Below are 13711 nucleotides of genomic sequence, written 5' to 3'. Positions count from 1 at the left end.
AAAAACATGCTATTTCAAAAAACGTTATGAATTTTTAAGAAAAAACATTATTATGAAATTCTTTTACATGAACAGAATCTTAAAAAAAAAAAATTATATGTGATTTTAATAAAAACCATGTATTACTAAAAAATAAGAATATATTTTTAAAGAAATCAAGTGTGATCTTAATAAAAAAACGTGTATTACTACAAAATATCATGATAAAATGAGATATTAAACTGAATAGAATGTTTTTTCCAAAAAATACTACGTGCTTTTTACAAATACTATGTAATAAGAGAAAATAACAAGATAAAAAGAGGATATTATGTTATCGCATGTATTTCGGAAAAATAACATGTTACAAAGGACATTTACGTAATTACACGTGTTCTCCAACATGTTTCCGACAAGATACTGTGACTCAAGGTTAGTTTGTACATTCTTTTCAAATCTATAGTCATTTATTATAAATACTCAACTAATATTTATTAAACTAACAAAAAAATAATTAAAAATATAAAAGTTAATTTTTCTTAATTCTTGTGTAAAACCCAAAACATCAAATAACTTGGAACAGAGAGAGTATTAACTTTGGGAACTCGGGTCTAATCCATAACATCAATCTTGATTAAGTAGTGAAGCTAGATATCATAAATTAAGGAGTGGTTACAAAGACTTGTAGAAATACAAACACATATTCACATGACATAAAATCTTGTTTCTTCTAGTTGGCATCTTTTTGAAAGTCAGGTTCACAGAATTCTCCTCCAAGATCATCGCAGGCCTCTTCACGGAAAACCCTGTTTCCAAGTCCAAAAATCACAAAACTCAGAGATGAAAAATCAAGCTAAGGAAAGGGTTTTAAAAAATGTGAAAAACACTTACGTTTTGGGGCTGTTATACTCTTCGTATTCTCTGTCAACGGGCTCTGAAGCCACGGGACGTGAGACGGGCTTTGTATCGAGCTTGACTTCAGGGTAAATATCAGCAGAACAAGCGTATCCACTGATTACTTCGCATGCTTCAGCTGGAAAAACACTGAGTATAGAGATGTTATTGAGTAAGTCAATGAGAAGAGAAACAAGAGGGGATGAACTGAGGAAGTGATCAAAAGGACTTACGAAAGGATGGAGGAGTTATAGTCGACGGTGTTAGGGTCAGACGTTAAGGATGATGATGATGATGAGTTGTTTGATCTGAGAGATGAGAGTCTTGAAGCTTTGGTTGCGTGAGGAAGAAGAAAAGTGAGTTTTGGAGAAGAAACTGAAGAAGGAAGAGGAAGAAGAATAGTTGGTTTGATAAACAGAGCTCCCTGCATTTTTGTAATCTATTGATCTTTTGGTTAAGAAGATAGGTTTAGTGATTTTAGATATTTTTTGGTTCTGTTTTTGGAACAGTTTATGCTTTATTTATAGCCAGAGAAGAAGCAGATTTGTTGGTGTTCAAAAAAAAATAAAAAATTGTAATCTTATTCTCATTGAAGTAAATTTTGATATTATTGAGGTCAATAATTGATAATCCAACGGACTAAAATCAGTGGTCCAAACTTTCTATGACAAAGAAGATAAAAGTTTGAACAAAAGGAAGAAGATATTTTTTAAAGGATAAGGTTCATGCTTTGTTGTAACATGTGAGAATGAAAATCACTCTTGGAAGAAATTTTATCCAATCTTTTTTTTTCTAGTTCTCTGAGTCAAGAGGATCATATGATTGAGTCTCAATAATTGTCCTAAATGGCATAGTAGACTAGTAGTAATGAGAGACACCTTCATTATCAGTCACATGGGTTGCAAAAAGAAACAAAGCCCAAGTTTGAGTTTTACACTTACTCACTCACCATAATCTCTGGTTCTTTCTTTACTCAGTTTTTCTTAGATGAAAAGATTATTATACATACACAAATCCATAGGCCTTTTCAGTAACGGCGTACACTAGTTGTCGATAGAAGTACTCGGCTCTGTTTCTTCCCTCTCTTACCGGGCTCTTTGACGGTTGGTGCCATTGGTGTTGTTGTTCTTGAAGCTACACTCGCAAAGGATGTTATGTTTGTGTTTCTTGCACCTGAAACCATGTTTAGAGGTCATCCGAGAATCCTATTTAGAATTTGCAGAGCTAAAAACAGTGGTTACCTGTGGTTGCGTTTGAGACTTCACTGCTGCTGCTGCTGCTTTGAACGTTTGTTGGCTCGTTATTCAGGTTTGGGGAGTCGTGACCAGCTGCGAAACCGAGCCTTGTCACATGTGAGAAGGAACTTCTCTCTCCAATGTTTGGAGGGCTTGATGATATTGGGGCAGAGTTTCCCAGAGCTTAAGAGAGACACAACAAAAGCTTCTTATTAGATCAATAAACCTAAAATCCAATTACGAGACGAGAGATTCCTCTTGTTTACCTTCAAAGTCATCCAAGGAAAATGGGGGAAAGTCATCACTAGAAGACGACTGCCCAAAACTGGCCATCAATGGTACAAGCTCTGCAGCTGCAGCTACTTCAGCTTTGATTTTATTTTTTCGATCCTGAAATATGAACATCATATGATCTTAAGTCCTGATTTTTCCTTAAACAAAGGAATACATAGGAGAATAAGACACAAAGCAAACAAAGCCAATAGGAGTTGGAATCTGAAAGATATTAGATGAAGTAGACCGTGGGGTTGTGTTTTATGGTTAGAACGAGAATACCTTCCAAGCACGTTCTTTCCGCTGCTTCTCACGCTTCTTAATTTCATGTATAAATGGAGCAAATGCATCAGGAGGCAAGGATTCCTTCATATCAATCTCACATATCTGAAAAGATTACCAAACCAAGGATAACCTCATGAGAAAATGTCAAGATATAGCAACACATGCAGAAGATAGGAGCAACAAAGAGAAAATATACCTGAAGTGTAGTTGATAAAGAAAAATGACTTAAAAAGCGGTAGCGTCTCCTTATCGCTTCTGATTGGGTAATGGTTTCCATTTCCAGTATCTTTCCACTCAATCTGCCGTTTAATGGATCAAAATCAGAAGTCTATTAGAACAACAAACTAGAGATGATAACATCTTGTACTGAACCGTTTTTACTTGAATGTATTGTCCGTTCTGATTTTCATACTAAATAAGAGTTGGATCTTTATACGAACGGTTCTTGATTAATCAACGAAAAGTGCCATATATCACACTTTGAATCAGCATCCCAAATACATGCAGAAATGATTAGATAACGAAGAAGATCCCATTGGAACTTATTCCATAGTCTTTGAAAAATGAGAATTGTGATGCATAAACGACCTGGAATCTTACCTTGGTGGAAGAAAGTCATAGCTTCCATAGTGATGCAGAAGGCACTTCACATTCAAAGTGTGAAGGATAATGTGCTGACCATCAACAGACTGTATAGGTACACAACAAGAGCACAAAGGTAAGACAAATTAAGCATATATGGATAGAACCACCACAATTATTTAATAAACCCACCTAGATTATCGAAAACAGATAATAACATTTATTTCAGATTATAGAGATTGACCAGCCCATAGCAATAAAACAATCATCATGCAGCTCATTAGTACTTTATGAAAACACAACAGTATGCATCAGAAACTGATTACCTGATAAAAGTTGTACGCGTCGTTGTCCTTCAGGTCTTTGGTGTCAATTTGGTGAGACAGGAAACCTTTACTTCCATTGCATGAGGAAGATGACGGTGCGTCTTGATCTTCTAGAGGATGACCAAGATCATTATCACAACCCTTTTCCAAACTTGATTGAGATTCTCCATCTGACTTATCCGCTGAAGAATCTTCAGTTGATTTATCTTGATCATTGGAGCCGCTATCTGGCGCTCCATGGCCCCCCATGGGTGCTTGATAACCAACTCGAGAAACATCAGGAGGTGACAATGATTGAGTCTGATTTCTAGCCGTTGTGCACACTTTGCTGTAAATAGAGAGCTTATGCTCATTCCAGTACAATTTTCTCTGCTCCAAACGCTCTAAAGCGGCATTTACATAAAGATGCTTCTCCAAGTCTTCAACGAGCTGAGGATCTGCTCTTGCAATCCAACTGTCTAACTCTGAAACTGCTTGTCTGACAGAGAGATCAACATCTTGGGTGAAAGTGAACTTTGAGAACGGATCATATATCTCATTTTCACCATTAGGAACAGCCAAGTCATGCTCATTTTTCCGGGTAGGAGCAAAAGAATCTTTCTTGCGAGTCAAAAGTACAAACTCGATGGGATCTCCAACAGAATACTGCTTGACGTTCTCAATATAAACAGTGTATAACTCTCTTGGAGAAATCATCACAAAGCACAAAGGACACCTCTTGAAGCAGTCCACCTTGTGGTTATCAACACCAGTCAACAGGTACTGTAGAATACACGGGAAACAGAAAATATGCCCACAGGAAGTAATCTGCGGACATAGAGGATACTCCAAGCAAATCGGACACTGGACAGGAGACGGAGTAGAATACCTTACACAAATAATATCATCCCACTGCAGCATTTTATCAGGATCCATTGAATCAGGAGAATGATCTCCAGTGTCCAACACAACAAACTTATAATTGGCCTTAAGAAACAAATCCTTGTTAAAAGGCCTCCCCTTATATTGTTGCCTTCTTTGAGGCGGAGGAGGACCCCTAGATTGCGGTTGCGAAATCGGATCATACTGAAAATTCAGTAAATGATTCCCACTTATCATATTAGCTCTTCTACCAGTTGGATTATGATGCGAAACACCGCCTCTAGGAGAATTAAAAGGTCCGGAATTATGCTGCAATTGAGAAGAAGAAGAACCAGCAGCTCCAGTACCTCTCCCTCTAGACCTATTCCTTCGACCATCATATCGAAAATGGTCACGCTTATCTGCATTAGGTGGGGAAAAACTCTCCTTCCCTGCTCCATTTTGTGTCATCTGCAGCGTAGAAACAAAAGTAACGGACCATTCAACAAAAAAGGACTTAAAGTCTCATCATTTACTGAGAAGCATCTAAAGTTTACCTCTTTGGAAGATCCACGGCTATGTCCCTCCTCAGCTGCAACACTCGGTTCTACAGTTTAACAGAAAGAATAAAAAATTAGAGAAAAAGCTAAGATTTTTCAAAGAGACCCTAAAAACCCAAATCAAAACTCAACAAAATTAACGAACTTTTAATGTAAAAACCCTAAAATTTAGGGCAAAATCAAGCAGCTGAGTTAATCAATCAATTCCATTACCCCTAGAGCCACCGGAGAAATTGTGAGAGGATTCAGAATGTCCGGAGAATCGAGTTCCGGTGGAAGAAGAGATCCGGGAAGGAGGAGAGGAGGGAAGAGGAGAGAGAGAAGAAGAAGAGTTGTTGCCATGCTCAGAGCTAGGGTTTAGAGAGGAATCTGAAGAAGGAGAAGACGAATTGTGACCTTGGATAATCGGAGGAGGCAAGATGGACATGAAAATTTTAGGGATGAGAAAGGAGATTTCGCCGGCTCAGAGCCACCGCTTCTTCTGTGTTCACTTATGAAAATTTTTTAACCAAGGCCAAAAAAAAGTTGTCGTCGTAGTTTTTGTTTCTTCTTTATGATTGCTCCGTGTACCCGACCCGGATTCGTTAACCCGTGATATGATTCCTTTTCTTCGCGGGTGGGATATACCGAATCTTTATTACACAGTTAATGTAATAACTACCGGTTTGAGTTTATCTACTTTTGTGTTCATTTGTCAACATCGCATGTATATATATATATATATATACGTATATATATAGTTTCAGTATAGCCAGGTTAACGGTGGGAATTTCGGTTTAAGTTCGGATTCGGTACGATTAATTCGGTTATGTAAACACCAAACAAAATTTATTGTCGTGATAGGAAAGTTTTTAAACCGAACTATTTGGGTTGAGAAGAAGCCTAACCGAATAATTTTAGTGTTAATCCGGGTTTAGTTTGGGTCGGTTTGAGTTCGGTTGGTTCGGATCGGTTCGGTTCGGTTAAAATGCCCACCCCTTAGCAAACGTAAATGTTAATGCAGAAATTGCGATACTCCTACCGGGATCGCACTCGTGACTGTTGCAATCACCCGAATTTTAAACTCGCATCAGACACTAAATTCAAACTTTTTTCTCTTCTCCGATTAAACTTAAAAAGACAACAACAACGTGTATTATTTCATAACCTATGTTGCTGCTCTTTATCACCAACCATTTCAATTTGATCATCAAACTTGATCAACAAGGTTCGAATTTCCATCGGAACAAGCTCAACCACTAGCTTCTCTGCGTCCACCGCCTCTCCTCTCTTCACTTCCTCCCCGGCCGAGCCTTCTACTTTCCAGATTAGCCGTCTCTTCTCCATCTCCGCCTTCTCTTGGTTCCCGGAAAGACTTGTCTCCTTTACTTCCCTTATCTGTTCAAAACATATTAAAAACAGAACGGCAGTTGTTTTTGTTAACATACAGTGAGACAAATAAGAGAAGGGTCGTCTTTTTTTGGCGAACCTTTTTGTTGTGGAATAGTTTCTTGAGCTCTACTTTTGCCATAACTGAGTACTCACTATCCTCCCCAACCTTCACAAGGTTAACAAGACAGTAACTCAGAAGGACTCAACTTCGATGAAACCATTAAGAGAAGAGATAGAAAATAATTATCAAATTCCACATTAGATTTTACCCGTTGCTTAGTGAACCAAAAAAGCAACACTGTCGAAGTTCATGGGTTCTCAATTTAAAACCAATTAGTGGACTTGACCATCTCCCTTCTATATTACTTTAGGTCTCATCTTATTTCACATGTGGAACTATTAAGGAAAACCAAATGACATAGCACGATGATCAACCGCATAGTCAGCTTTTTACGAGTATAAACATGAAAACAGTTTGATTTTTAGGTGAAAAATACACCCTAAACGTTACGGTTTGGTTTTATGAACTAACTCTATACAACTAATTGTCTGGTTTCCTGACACTGCAAGATTTGGGTTTTCTGAGTAATACAAGTTTTTCTATATCTCTAATTATTTGCTAGTTTAATCGGCCTAGTGTTAAACTACATTTCCACAACCAAAAAGCACATAGCTATAACACATTATTAACGGTGGAAACGCATAGAGAGGACAAGTAAGAACCTCGAATAAGTGAGCAAGCCTTAGAAGAACTTCCCCATTTTCCAACTCCTGAAAATGTCAGAATTAATCATAGTGTGAGTGTGGTCAAACTAATAAAAAACCGTCTTTGACATGTATACAGTACACAATCCAACTAACCTGGAGGGTGAGTAATGCGACGTTTTTTGGTAATGAATATGACGGTTCAAACGCTGAGAATGTCGTCTTATGTGAATTAATCCAACTATCTCCTTCCTACAAAAAAAGTACCTTATCTCACTTCACTATCTTATAGAACTGGAGGGAAGTAAGTATTTTTTTTTTTTTAAGAGCAACCTGTTCTGTGAATGCTATAAGTAGTGGAGAATAAATTTCTTGACCAAATGTTCGACGCCATTTTGCCCCATCTCCAGGTTTATCTATCTGTACATAAAACTTCCCTTGTATCTGCAAAACAATTCAGAGTTACCATAACGGTTATAAGACCAACTATAACGATTTAATACCACCTTGGAAACAAGCTCTGTCACATGTTCCCTTAAAAGCTGATACGTTGCAACTTGGACAGCTAAAAATGAGATGAGAACTTAAGCTTACCGTTAATCCTTTGCATCCTTCAGGGAGACAGACTGTTTCATTAAGAATCTCACCAACACCTCTAATGTCATCATGCTGCATTCTCCTACATGAATGAAAAAAAGGTGAAATACAAGCAAAACAACATATGCTTGTCTTGGTTATATAGAGAAAGTTAGTTGACAAACCGATGAAGCATCAACTCGATCTGGCCGTTCTCTAAGCTGGATCCACCTACAGCTCGATCCACCAACACGGATAGCTCTGAGGTTTTATCTTGCATGTATATCCCGAGATTTAGCTGGAAGAAAATATATATATTAGACAAAAGGCCAGATATAGTGCAGCTCAGTCTAGTACAAGACCTTAGTACACCACGAGAAGGAATCTCAGATGGGTTTGATGCCTTACAGGATAATAGTTCCCAGCAACCGGTTGGTACACTTGCAAGTCCCAATCTGTTCTGAAGTCCCGAATCTGCAAGAAAATGTAACAAAGTATGTTACAATAAAAACAAAATACCCCTTGTTACAAAAATAAAAATAAACTACTTCACATGAATTTTGCATCTAATACCCGCTTGATGAAGTCACGGCCATTCGAGTCTGTGTAAAATGTTCCATTTGTCTTCATGGTGGTTGTAAGTTTAGTGATAATCTCTTTGCTAATACCATCATCAGCTGGTATAGGCCCAATCTAGAAAGTAGGAAATTAAAATACTGAAATTTCTCTTCATCAGTTTAACATGAAGAATTGTGAAAAGAGATCAACTCACTGTGAACTCAATTTCAGCATGGTTTTTTCCCTTGTACACTCTGGTAATCTGCAAATTAACAGACCCATCACAAGATGGATCAAACAGTTATAGCTTCTGTGATGTAATTAAACTGTTTAAGAGCATTAACTAGTTGCAAAGAGTTTATAACCTGTGATATCCAGGAGTTAAGCTCCTGGTGCACTTCATCGAACAAAGGTCCTTGAACAATAGTCAATTGAGCCTGAGTCAGGCTAGACAATTAGTTTTTCTTTTGTGTTTTCACATACTGTCGGGAAATAAGGTTATAGATGCAGCTTATATGTATTACCTCTTCTTTAGATTTAATTGGAAGCACACCATCTGGTCGAAAAACGTAAGCTCCAGAAGCCTTATAAAAGTATATGAGAATGGTTCAGACACACATCAAAATGATAGCTAAGTAGATAAGGTTGTATCTGTTAAAGAGCTGAGCTACCTGAGGATCCTTGTCAGTTCCATTGCTTCCAATATAATAAGCATATGACTGTTCTGCAGTAACCTTAAAATCCACCAAAAATCAACATCAGATGATGTTTACATATCCGAATGGAAAAATAGGTAAGTTAAGATATAAAAAACACAGGCACACCTGATTTTTGGTACTTAAGTGACGAGTTATTTTAACTCCTTCTTCTGAATAGCGTAACTTTAGATTTCCCTGGCCAACTTCTACATTTTGATTCATGCTTCCAGAAGTAACATATGATGCAGATAGTCCACGCGCTTAATCAAATTAGAAAACGAAGATGTAATTAAATACATAACATCCGTTGGTATCAGTAAGGAAGTTGCGGCTAGTAGAGCTAAAACATATGCAATTGTATTCAAGATCCTATAACTCATAATAATGTTATGACACAATATTACATATTCTGAAACATACCTGTTCGTCCAGTGTCTGAGATTACATACGAGCTGAACCCAAGAGGTGGTACTGAAGCTGTAAATGCAAGCACGTGTTTTGCAGTATCCCGTGGTGATCTTCCCAGATACGCTTTGACATACTCATTTCTAATTCTCAAAGCGATTTCTGAAAGAGGTAGAAGCTGAAACACGACTTCTTTCCCAGATGCATCTTTCACAATAACATTTTCAGACGACACCTAAAGAAGTTATCAGGTAGATTTGGTAAATAATATTGGATAACAAACAAAGATAAAGTGAGAACTACACTGGTCAACCAAGTAGATAAGAAAATACTTACAGGAACTCGGACAACTTCTTCTCGTTTCCATCCTAGAGAATTGTAAACAACAACCACCTACAAGGAGAGATCAATGTGAACAGAAGATAAAAACTAACCAAGAGGTCCAAGGCTTCATAGACTCAAAGGAAGCCTGTCTGCTAGACTTACCAGGCTTTTCCCGCTCAACAGACGAGCTTCAGATGCAGGACAGTAACTAATATTAAGCAGGGGACACTGCCAATATGAATATAATGCACAAGATAAGAATCAGCTTAACATAGATTATGATAAGTTTTGGGAACTTGAGTCATTCAAGTCATGAAAATGCTACAAAGCAGCTTACTAAAACTTCTTTGTTGCCTTAAGCAACAGCATCATTTGCGGAAGCGATATTAATAACCACTCAAATTCGATATCAATGTCTTTTCAACTCTTCCAACACGACCAGTAATATTGGAATCCTGCAAAATCTTAAAGCACATTACCTGCTGAAATTTTGTGCCAGGATTCTTCTTTTCAGTACTTGATTTTGCTGCTGATAGAAAGGAAAGGGAAGAGGCAACCAATTTCTCGGCCTAGTAATGATCATGGAGAAATTCTTAAACTGCTATGCCAACAAGAAACACAAAAATTGCATGAACAACACATGAGATGCCTAACTAAAAATCACCTGCAGGTAGCCCATTGAGAGTCTAAGAGCATAATCTGCAGCCACATGTTGTCTTTGTGTACCACTAACTGCATCATGGTGTTGAGCAATTGCCAAAGCATCGGCTAGCATATCAGTTGTTGGTCCTGAACTATCCCTTCCTCTCAAGAATTCCAATTGTCGAGCTGCCTGTTTGAAAACAGATAAGGCCGTGTAAGAAAAGAGCAAAATATAAACCACAAATCTATGAAATTTATATAAAATAATTGTAGGCCATACCAGATAGTAACCACTTAAATCCCTCACGTATTTCTTAAAGGCTGGCCTGCTCGTAAAGTACCCTGTCCAGTATGCATTAGGTTTGTCCGCATACCTGACACAGGTACATGTATTATTTATTTGATCAACATGCATTTTGCATTTGTAGAAAGTAAAACCCGAGCTATCAAACTCACGGGAAGAAATCATCAGTCTTTAGGGGCCAGGACTCGTTTGCAGCATATTTTGCATCGGTGTAGATAGATGGTGTCGAATACAGAACATTGAGACGCCCATCCTGGATTGTCCAAAGAACAAGAGAATCAAGATTGGTATTTCTCTTACCTTGAGACTAGTGAAATTCAATTGATATGAGTATGCTAGTATGAAAATCCAGTGTACCTTGTTAACATAATGAATAAACTTGTCTATCTGTCTGAACCACGAATATGCATACTGGTAACGGAAGTCAGTTCCCATTAACCACATTATATGATTTGTCCTGGTCACATTAACCTTGAAAAGAGAAATCCAAGTCACATCACAGCAAAGCTTCTTTTCTATTAGCTAATTTCAAGAAAAAATGGATATGATCTTTACCTGTGCGAGGGCTGCTGCTACAAAGTCGTTGACTCTTTCTTGAACATTGTAGTCAAAAAGGAGAGGATCATCCTATATTCAAGATGATTCATCAGTGCACGTTCAAACAAAGTTCAAAAACAGCACAGCCGGTTCAATTGCTTTTACCTGGATAGGAGCTGATACATCATTTATTTCAAACGTGAACCCTTCAGGAGGGTCATAATGTCTTGGGAATACACCAGTAAATATCTACAAGTAACATCAAATAGCAATGAGACAAAGCCAGCTATGGAAACAGCAGAATTATAATGTGAGGTTTAACGGTTTAAACCTGTGAAGAAGAGCCAAGAGACTTGGAACCTTGCCAAATAACCTCAAGTGTCTTCTCTCTTAACCTCTTTGCACGATCTTGGTAGTCAATTCTAGCGAAAAACAGCGAATCAAAGCCAAACTGTAGAAGAAACCAAAGGGTTGTCCGATCAAAATAACTTAGAGCTGATATAAGCTAATCATTCACATACTGAACTCATCTAAACTCACTATGAAACGAAAGGAACAAAAACGATGAACAAATTATACCTCAGCACCAAGCAGGTAAGCTTGTACTGCAGAATGTCCAAAGGGATCAATCTGCCAACCAACTCTAGGAACCTGACCAAACTCAGTTTTAATAAACTGATGGCCTAATGTAGTCTGATCAATCATGTCAATATAATGTGGAGTTGCCTCATCATGCATACACATTCCACCATTTCTACAAAAACCACATATCAACACAAACAGATACACACAAGTCATCAAAACAAAAAAGGTAAGAGATCAATCAAACTCACATGAACTCAAGTTGACCAGAGTCAACAAGCTTCTTGACTTTAACTTTCTTAGCATTGCTTTGTTGCCTCCACCATCTTTGAAAGAAAGCCTAAGAACAATACTAATTTCATCAAGCAAGACAAAAGAAAACTCCGGATTTGGTAATATCTGAATCTTACCATTTCAACATAAATAAACTTTCTATTTTCATCATCAAGCAATGAAGCGATTACAGAATCCAATACATTCTGAACACAAGCTCCCTGATTCAAATCAAATTGAGAACAAAAATCAAATCCCTAAAGAATCCATGGAAAGAGACAGAGAGAGAGATGTGTGAAGAGGGAGAGTACCCTAATGGAGTTATTGGAGCCTACGTAGTACTGATCAACGGTCTTAAGCCAACCTACATCGTCGTGTGAGTGAGGAACTAAGTGAACATTGATTTTCTCAGGGACGATTCTCGGTTTTGTGTTGTACTCTATGTACTCGGAGGTGACGCCGCCGATTACAATCGCCGCCAGAATCAGATAAAGAGAGAAACATTTGACCGCCATAGACGCGAGAGCTTTACGGGAGAAGAAGATGAAGATGATACAGAGAGGTTCGTGAAGAACAATGTGTAGAAGAGAGACAAGTGTTTTTGTAGAGGACGAAGAAGAGAGAGAGGCGCGTGAAGAATCACTATCATCACTCTTCTTCTGATTATTTATTTAAATTAAATATTTGTCTTAACTTTATTTGTATTAATGATTTAATTTGGATTAGACTTTATCTTATCCACTTCCTAACTAAAGAAGAGACGATATAGATAATTAAATTCTTAATTTAAAATTAAACACTGTAGAGTTGCTTGTTGGAGAAGTGATAAAATGGTCCATTTAGATTATTGCAAGCCGAATCGAATGATTGCTAATGATTTTTTTTTTTTTTTATATAAACACAGTATCATTTAAGTATCTTTGTATTAATTATTCAAGGTGATATACGTATATTAATAAAAAAATAAAAAAATGTCTCTACAAATTAACAATTCATTTATATCATAAAATAATAAATATTCATTTAGAGATAACTTATCACTATAAATCAAAATATTTTGATTCCAACACTATTAATTTAACAGAGATTTTACTAGATTTTATTTACGGTTTTTTATTAGACTGACAACCATTTCGATACGTCAAAAATTTGTGGTCGTAACAAGAGAGAGTCAAAGTTTAGTATTGATCACGTGAGTGAAGAGAAGAAAGAAGAAAAATTAAGAAACAATTGTATATAAATACTGAGATTAGACTTGTAATTAGTTTTATGCATTGTTTGATGAATGTTTAGTAACGTATGTGTCGCTTGTGAGAGAGAGTTATGAATCGGTGATGTGCCGGTGGCTCAATCTTTTGTGAAACGGTGTATCGGAAGTTAAGAAATAGAGATTACGTTTCTTATTCTTAACAAATGGTGCGGTGAGCGTAGATCAAACACGCGACCTTCAGATTTTTTGTTAATCGAGTAAGGTTGAGCTCAACCCAAATAGAGGTAAAGCCCATTATTAACTTAAACATATATGTCCGTCTAATTACAACACTATGTGGTAATTTGTTCTCTTCACCTCGACCTAATCATTTTTTAATTTGTAAGATTCTTTTGATTAACTTAGATAAATTTATGTTAGGTTAACCATGATGTCTACAAAGTTTGTGCATCATCTGATCAAGATCATACGAGTTACTAACTTTGAAAACCAAGATTTATATAATAAAATACTCAAATAATGTAACTATTTTTATGTTTTCAATATATAATT

General features: G+C 37.0%; 3 protein-coding genes across 14 annotated transcripts; all 3 read right to left on the bottom strand.

Annotated features, from left to right (window-relative positions):
- Positions 1 to 253: 253 nt before the first annotated feature.
- CCL (CCR-like protein) lies at positions 254 to 1489 on the bottom strand. Its single transcript, NM_113585.4, has 3 exons — positions 1107 to 1489; positions 871 to 1023; positions 254 to 785 (listed from the first exon to the last, which is right to left on the bottom strand). Exons 1-3 carry the CDS (start codon positions 1301 to 1303, stop codon positions 710 to 712), a joined length of 426 nt encoding a protein of 141 aa, NP_189308.1. The 5' UTR covers positions 1304 to 1489; the 3' UTR covers positions 254 to 709.
- A 134-nt stretch (positions 1490 to 1623) lies between these two features.
- AT3G26730 (RING/U-box superfamily protein) lies at positions 1624 to 5647 on the bottom strand. 8 transcript variants are annotated; one of them, NM_113584.5, is made up of 9 exons: positions 5188 to 5647; positions 4972 to 5021; positions 3575 to 4885; positions 3267 to 3355; positions 2863 to 2965; positions 2664 to 2768; positions 2375 to 2498; positions 2115 to 2291; positions 1704 to 2046 (listed from the first exon to the last, which is right to left on the bottom strand). In NM_113584.5, exons 1-9 carry the CDS (start codon positions 5399 to 5401, stop codon positions 1901 to 1903), a joined length of 2319 nt encoding a protein of 772 aa, NP_189307.2. In that variant the 5' UTR covers positions 5402 to 5647; the 3' UTR covers positions 1704 to 1900. The 8 variants fall into 8 exon arrangements, with proteins under 8 accessions (NP_001326197.1, NP_001326198.1, NP_001326194.1 ...); NM_001338831.1 differs by having other exon boundaries at positions 1624 to 2046; positions 2375 to 2768; positions 5188 to 5534; NM_001338832.1 differs by having other exon boundaries at positions 1624 to 2291; positions 5188 to 5534.
- A 196-nt stretch (positions 5648 to 5843) lies between these two features.
- Positions 5844 to 12608, bottom strand: AT3G26720 (Glycosyl hydrolase family 38 protein). 5 transcript variants are annotated; one of them, NM_113583.4, is made up of 29 exons: positions 12261 to 12608; positions 12087 to 12170; positions 11928 to 12016; positions 11674 to 11848; positions 11426 to 11545; positions 11260 to 11343; positions 11113 to 11184; positions 10915 to 11028; positions 10710 to 10810; positions 10534 to 10627; positions 10276 to 10443; positions 10091 to 10180; positions 9774 to 9839; positions 9624 to 9680; positions 9303 to 9522; positions 9009 to 9142; positions 8856 to 8918; positions 8709 to 8768; positions 8550 to 8621; positions 8399 to 8446; positions 8200 to 8319; positions 8035 to 8100; positions 7812 to 7924; positions 7645 to 7729; positions 7384 to 7494; positions 7207 to 7302; positions 7069 to 7116; positions 6443 to 6511; positions 5844 to 6351 (listed from the first exon to the last, which is right to left on the bottom strand). In NM_113583.4, exons 1-29 carry the CDS (start codon positions 12462 to 12464, stop codon positions 6115 to 6117), a joined length of 3060 nt encoding a protein of 1019 aa, NP_189306.1. In that variant the 5' UTR covers positions 12465 to 12608; the 3' UTR covers positions 5844 to 6114. The 5 variants fall into 5 exon arrangements, with proteins under 5 accessions (NP_189306.1, NP_001327432.1, NP_001327434.1 ...); NM_001338823.1 differs by having other exon boundaries at positions 5855 to 6351; positions 6615 to 7116; positions 12261 to 12600; NM_001338824.1 differs by having other exon boundaries at positions 5855 to 6351; positions 6443 to 6741; positions 12261 to 12600.
- Positions 12609 to 13711: the final 1103 nt, after the last annotated feature.

This window comes from Arabidopsis thaliana, chromosome 3 (genome assembly GCF_000001735.4).
Source record: "Arabidopsis thaliana chromosome 3, partial sequence".
In the NCBI taxonomy this organism is placed as follows: Eukaryota; Viridiplantae; Streptophyta; class Magnoliopsida; order Brassicales; family Brassicaceae; genus Arabidopsis; species Arabidopsis thaliana.
Note: the sequence above shows the minus strand (reverse complement) of the source record. Positions and strands in the feature narration are given on the sequence as shown.

Bases quoted from the DNA above. Each gene is read 5' to 3' on its own strand.
- AT3G26730 (NM_113584.5), bottom strand. From the start codon at position 5,401: ATGTCCATCTTGCCTCCTCCGATTATCCAAGGTCACAATTCGTCTTCT. The intron at 2,966-3,266 runs GTAAGATTCCAG...ATTAAACGGCAG, and splicing joins TATGACTTTCTTCCACCAAG to ATTGAGTGGAAAGATACTGG. The intron at 2,769-2,862 runs GTATATTTTCTC...TAATCTTTTCAG, and splicing joins CTTTATCAACTACACTTCAG to ATATGTGAGATTGATATGAA.
- CCL (NM_113585.4), bottom strand. From the start codon at position 1,303: ATGCAGGGAGCTCTGTTTATCAAACCAACTATTCTTCTTCCTCTTCCT. The intron at 1,024-1,106 runs GTAAGTCCTTTT...CTCTATACTCAG, and splicing joins TATAACTCCTCCATCCTTTC to TGTTTTTCCAGCTGAAGCAT. The intron at 786-870 runs GTAAGTGTTTTT...ACTTGGAAACAG, and splicing joins GAGTATAACAGCCCCAAAAC to GGTTTTCCGTGAAGAGGCCT.
- AT3G26720 (NM_113583.4), bottom strand. From the start codon at position 12,464: ATGGCGGTCAAATGTTTCTCTCTTTATCTGATTCTGGCGGCGATTGTA. The intron at 11,185-11,259 runs GTAAAAGCAATT...TCTTGAATATAG, and splicing joins ATGTATCAGCTCCTATCCAG to GATGATCCTCTCCTTTTTGA. The intron at 7,925-8,034 runs GTAAGGCATCAA...ATTTTCTTCCAG, and splicing joins TTGCTGGGAACTATTATCCT to CTAAATCTCGGGATATACAT.